The sequence below is a fragment of the Miscanthus floridulus genome, chromosome 2 (genome assembly GCF_019320115.1).
Source record: "Miscanthus floridulus cultivar M001 chromosome 2, ASM1932011v1, whole genome shotgun sequence".
NCBI classification, from domain to species: Eukaryota; Viridiplantae; Streptophyta; class Magnoliopsida; order Poales; family Poaceae; genus Miscanthus; species Miscanthus floridulus.
The window spans coordinates 4,775,487-4,781,468 of record NC_089581.1 but is presented as its reverse complement, the minus strand read 5'-3'; the positions used below and the strand labels follow the sequence as shown (position 1 = coordinate 4,781,468).

General features: G+C 47.7%; 1 protein-coding gene across 2 annotated transcripts; it reads right to left on the bottom strand.

The window, feature by feature from the left end:
• Positions 1-245: 245 nt before the first annotated feature.
• Positions 246-3,946, bottom strand: LOC136537717 (uncharacterized). Of its 2 annotated transcripts, none has more exons than XM_066529677.1 (5): positions 3,468-3,946; positions 2,736-2,815; positions 1,817-2,551; positions 1,414-1,564; positions 246-1,318 (listed from the first exon to the last, which is right to left on the bottom strand). In XM_066529677.1, the coding sequence occupies exons 1-5, from the start codon at positions 3,610-3,612 to the stop codon at positions 663-665; spliced, it is 1,767 nt and encodes a 588-aa protein (XP_066385774.1). In that variant the 5' UTR covers positions 3,613-3,946; the 3' UTR covers positions 246-662. The 2 variants fall into 2 exon arrangements, with proteins under 2 accessions (XP_066385774.1, XP_066385773.1); XM_066529676.1 differs by having other exon boundaries at positions 1,817-2,578; positions 3,468-3,945.
• Positions 3,947-5,982: the final 2,036 nt, after the last annotated feature.

Below are 5,982 nucleotides of genomic sequence, written 5' to 3'. Positions count from 1 at the left end.
CTCTTATATTTCATGACAGAGGGAGTACTACCTATGATACTATGATATGATGCCCTTTCCCCCATGTTATACGGTACTTTACCCCAATATAACATTTGCTCTGTTTATCGAGATTAATTCTCTTGTTCCTGCTGTGATTTCTCACGCCTCCTGTTGTGATCTCACTGTTGGCAACGAAGGTTACAATGTTTGTTAGCTAGTACTATACTATATCAAAATTCAGAGAACAACGACTCAGAAACAGACCAAAAGGACATGCCACTTATTCTTCCTTTTGAGAACAACACAAATACAAATACAAATGTCTGGGGACTAGAATTTGCCCTCATTTACAGACTTGAAAAGCTCACAGCCGACAAAACTCGACAGAAAAGACTTCTGTTCTTACAAACCTCACTTCAAAGAGTACTTTTTTTCGAGGTAGAAAAGAATTTTCCTACAGAGATCCCTTAATCCAATAGAACTCACGTCTCTAATACCACCGGAAGCACGGCGACTAGACCAAAAAAACCCTGTCAACCACTGCTTTAATAACGAACGAAAAAAAGAACACTGATCGTAGGGATAGAGAACAAAGGAACAATTACAACTGACTAAAAAAAAGTAAATAAAAAACAAGGTATCTGTACTGCTATAATAAAACCTACTACGGCCGTGGAAACCTAACTGCACAGAAACTCCAGGACCAGCTCTTCCAACAGATCATCTTTTATCATTCTCTCAATGTCCCTTCCTGCCCTGTCGATGCAGTCTGCTAAATCTGGCCACTTCGTGTCAAATCCTTTCTTCTCTGGCTTAGTCTCACTGGGTGCAAGTTGTTCCCGTCTCTGAACTAGCACCTGCAAGACTTTCTCCAAGAGACCCTCTGAGCCCCAAAGTGGAGCCAAGTTCCTAGTAGTATTGACCCAAGGTTGCCTGTTCAAGCATGGGGCAAGGATTTGTGATAGTATTGTGTTGACCATATCGAATAAAAGCTTCCTGTCTGATCTTGACCACTGAACAACTTTTATGTACTTCTTTTCCAGCTTCTCGAATACATCATCACCAGCAGGGTAGTCGAGAGACTGACACACCCTGTACATTTGATCCTCGGCAGTTCCATGAATTCCAGAAGCGATCAGTATATCCAGCAAGTAAGAGAAGTCCCTTTCCTCATCATCTTCAAATCCTTCAAGAATATCCTCAACCAGCTGTATGGGTTTCTCGTCGCTCAGCTCCACTTCAGAGGATAAACAGTCACTAGTTCCAACAATGCTACTTGCCTCCGCAGCAGTCTCTGTTGGTGCAAATGTGCCAAGCTCAAGTCTCAGTTGGAGATCTAAACGAAGGAGACCACAGAATTAAAACATAAAATAGAAAGTGTAAGAAGTCCAGAATAGCCATAGAGATATGTACCAAGGCATAATCACTAACCATATGGATCCGCAAGCTCTCGCCTGATGTTTTCAGAATCAGAACAATCTTCAGATAGAGGTTGAAGAACAGATATTGGGCTAGCCTGACCTCTCTCTTTAGCGTAGATGACAGATGTAGAGTCTAGGCATGCAGCATGAGGGTAGTATCCCTGTCAAAGATAGCATGAGCTCAACCTTCCTATCATGCATGTTGAAGGAAAGCAAACCAAATAAACATGTCCATCTGTTGTACTACAGCAATAACTAAATTACGTTTGGTTAAGTTTGAAAGAAGAAAAGGCTAGATACCGTGCTGATAAAAATCTAAACAATCTTTTTGATTCTACAAAATCAAGAAACCATACAAGCATCTTCAAATTGCAATATCAAGTAAATTAGTAATCATAGATTTTAGTACATACCTTCTTGAAGGTCGTATTCCATTGATCACTAGCTATTACACCCAGAGATGAGAAGTTGGAGCTATCACTAGTGTCACTTGAAGACGATGCTTGCAGATCATCAATGCTGTCACTGGAGGAAAAGCATAATATCTTCTCAGATTCACTGTAAGTGGAGCTCCATGTCTGTTCAGGTCCTTTTTGATTGAGTATATCTGAACAGCACAGTTGCTTTTCTCGAATCAATGCATTATTTAACAAAGCCTGTGAATGTCTTTCCAATGAGGAATTAAGGTGTTCATGAACATTATCTTTATTTAGAAGGTCAGTTGCTCCTCTAGGAGTCACGATTTTGTGTCTTCGATTCAAAGCACTGATACAGTTTTGGTTCTGATGATTATCACCATGCCGTGGTTGACGTAGCAAAGACATTTTCTCAGAAAGGGAACAGTTTGTGCTGGTTAAACCCATCTTTGGAGAAGCTGACCTTTTAGCACTTCTGACCAGTTGATAACTGAAATCACTGATCTCACTACAACTCTTTACAGTCAGAGGATTCTTCAAATTGTTGTTGGGATTGCTGAGATAATATTTAGGTCGAATGGGCATTCCTGAAACAGTGTTGCTAGCATGACACAATCCTGTATCATTGGAGGTCTTATCTACTTGAACTCCCCTTGCAGCATCATGTTTGATTTCTGTTCCAAGTCTCTGCATGCTAGGAGGGCATGTAGACGTTCTGTGGGAGCTCTTATGCTTGAATTCCCCAATATTCGAAGAAAGCTGTATCGTTTTTTTTTGTAAGAACGGTGAAATTAAAAAAAAAACATTTTAGCAGAATAAAGATTTGAGTTGTAGAAGAATTAGCAGGAAAACAATTACAAACTCAAGGACTAATAGAAATATAGATACATCAATAGTGAGGATATGAACAGCTTACATGATCTGTTGATCCACTGTTGCATCTGAAATCTGATAATACTCCATGAACACGCCGTTGCTTGTCCACATGAGCAAACCCTGAGTACAAGTCAGAAGTAGAGCAAGAACGGGTCAACTACAAATCATTAAGACTTTTAACTTAAAATTGCACGATTACCACTCAGACATGATGCACTTGCCGCCATAACAATTAAAAACAGACTCGAAAATACACCGTTGCAGTTCTTGTCTCTAAAAGGAAATAGATTAATTCATGAATCACATGGTACGACCAATTAACAATTATTTCAGTCAAACTGTGTTATCCGATTTTATTTTTTTTCTCCTGGGATGTTTTGCCCTGTTAGTATTTCTCGGATGTAGACATTAACATGTGTGTGGAAAATAAATGGCAAGAAGCTTCGTCGCACTAACTCTAGCATGATGTTCCCTAATTAACGTTTTCTTGATGATAACAGACAAACAAGTAACCCAACGATGCAAGCAAATTAGGCAACCTCCTCGCTTCCGCACAAAGGACACGCCACCACTGCTGCGAGGAGGGAGGCGCATGGAAGGAAGGAAGCAGTACCCACTACGCTGCGAGGAGGGAGACGGAAGCAAGGAAGAAAGTAGCACAGCAAGCGAAATCAACCGGAAACAATAGCGCGCGATTCCCCAGCCGTTTGAAACGAATCACAAACACAGGCAAAAGCCGCAGAGATTCATTTCGGGGAGAGCAAGCCGTTACCTTCGGTAACCCGCGGAGCAGTGGTCGCCGGCGCCGCGACGGTCCGCCTGACAACCCCACCGGCTCCTCCTCTGCCTCCTCCCGTCCGGCAGGACCGCCGCGCCCACCTCCGCCGGCCGCTCACGCTGGTCCCGCTCCAGCCCATCCGCGCCCCAAGTCAACCCGACGAACCCTCCTCGACGCCGCTGCACGGGCTCCGCTCGCGCGGATCGTGATCCCGCGCGGCCTATTTGAGGAGGGAACGCCACGGGGAGATAGGAAGGGCTGGATTCTCGGGGGAGCGTCGCGACGCCTGGGGCGGGAGGGAGGAAGGGAGGCCGGCGGGGCGCGTTCGGTGGCGGCGCTCCCGCGGCAGCGGTTGGGTGGCGCCCCGCACCCGCCTTTTTCAGGCCCCGTGGCCCCCTGCCACAGTGGACTCGCCCCCGTGTAACCGCACGCACTTGCGGACTTGCGCTTGTTGGTGGCCGTATGAAACTTTTTGTCTTTCGTTACGCAGAGCCGGACGGAACCGGAGACCCTCGTCTTGGCTGCTTGCTTGTTATGGTGATCCGTGGTTGGTTTGACTGGCCAAAGCAGCCGACGCGGCGGTGCTTATTGTGGTGATCCGTGGTCAGGTGGCTAGATAACTCGTGTGGGCCTGTGGTTAGTGTTAAGCTTTGTAAAACTTTAATCCGATCCTTGTGTGATGTCGTACACGGTTTAGAGAGCGCGGGCGATTTGCAAACGTGGAGAGGGGTAAGGAGTCATCAAATCAAACCAAACCAAATGTTGGATCGATGCGGGAAGCTTGAAAGCGACCGCCCCGTCCCCATCGGAGGTCTCCGGGTCGTTGCGGGAGAAGGCAGTAGGAAGCCGTCTCAGTCTCAGTCTCAGTCTCAGTCTCAGTCTCACTCTGCTCGATCTCCGGCTGTCTCCCGTGAAACGCCGTGATATTCCCGCGTGACATGATAGAGAGCCGCCCAGCCCGCTCGATCTTTTTCCCTCCCGCCATCCCTCGCCGTGATCTCGCAACAGGGGGCGACTGTTACGGCCGACGGATTTTGTGGGTGATGGCGAGAGAATGATTAGTTGGCCGGGTCGACTCGACAGTGGGCAGGTCCCGTTCCGCCGGCTGTTGCAGGGCAGGGGCAGGCCGTCGATGATTACGCAACGAACTGCTCGTGGATCAGACGCACGAGATGAACGACTCCCGTCGATATAAACAAATCATGAAGCTGTTAACGGAACAAAATTGAGGATCGAGATGAGAGACTAGACTTGGGGAAGGAGTAAGCAGAGGAGGTGGGTACATGCCCCTCGACTCAGGCGATCTCTCATCATTGATACACCGGCGATGCCGGGGACTTGTCTCAGAAGCGCAGCTGCTCTAGCACCTGGAGATTAGGCCCATTGCGGCCCAGTAACGCGAACGCTTGGCATCTTGGTGCGGGTGCTCAGCCTGGTACTCGTTGTCGGACGGGCCACAGTGACTGGACCGGCTTCAGTATCTTCAGTAAGGCCTGATGGTGCCGTAACACTCCCCCCTCCTTTGGAACCTGCTTGTCCCCAAGCAGGAGCTCTGGGAAATCGTTGCTTCAAGGATTCCAAATCTACCCAGGTGGCCAGAGACTGAGTAAGACTCGACCACTTGATCAATCCCTGCAAAACAACAGCGGAGTCTTTGGAAAGTACCCGGCGTTGGAGGACTTGTTCAGGTATCTGATGACCCTCCAATGCAGTTGGTAGTTCAGCAGCTTGATACTTGACAGGAAGGGCTTGCTTGAGCTGCGAAACATGAAAGATAGGGTGTATGTATGACGAAGATGGGAGGCTGAGTTTATATGCGACTGTACCCACTTGAGCTTCAATCTGGAAAGGCCCAAAGAATTTGAAAGTCAGCTTTTGATTCGCCCGAGGTGCAAGAGATGACTGAACATAGGGTTGTAGCTTGAGATATACCCAATCACCAACGTTGAACACACGCTCTGATCGTTTCTTGTCAGCTTGGTTTTTCATACGGCGTTGAGCACGAGCCAAGTGCTGCTTGATCAGAGTTTGCATCACCTGTTTATCTTCGAGCCAATCAGAAAGTTCCACAGAAGGGCAGGCATCAAGAGAAGCAATCCCGAAGTGGCGTGGAGCATACCCATACAAGGCTTCAAAAGGAGAGAGATCCAGTGCCGAGTGCCAACTGGAGTTGTACCAAAATTCGGCCAAGTGGATCGGGTCAAACCACTTGCTCGAAACTGCATTCACGAAACAGCGAAGAAATGTTTCCATACATTGGTTTACACATTCCGTTTGGCCGTCAGTCTGCGGTGTTAGGATCGGGATTAGTACCTCTGTGTGACCCGTAGATCCGGGTAGACTCCTCGCCTTCTCAGTAGATGCACCGCAGCCGGTACCACGGTGTAGAAGACGTCCAGCGCCAGCGAGATGAGGTCCAGTGACGCCGGCTGGTGACCTGCAGGGGGTCGACGACGGTGGTTGGGGCTCATCCCGTCGCTGGCAGCACGGCCTTTAGATCGGATTAGGG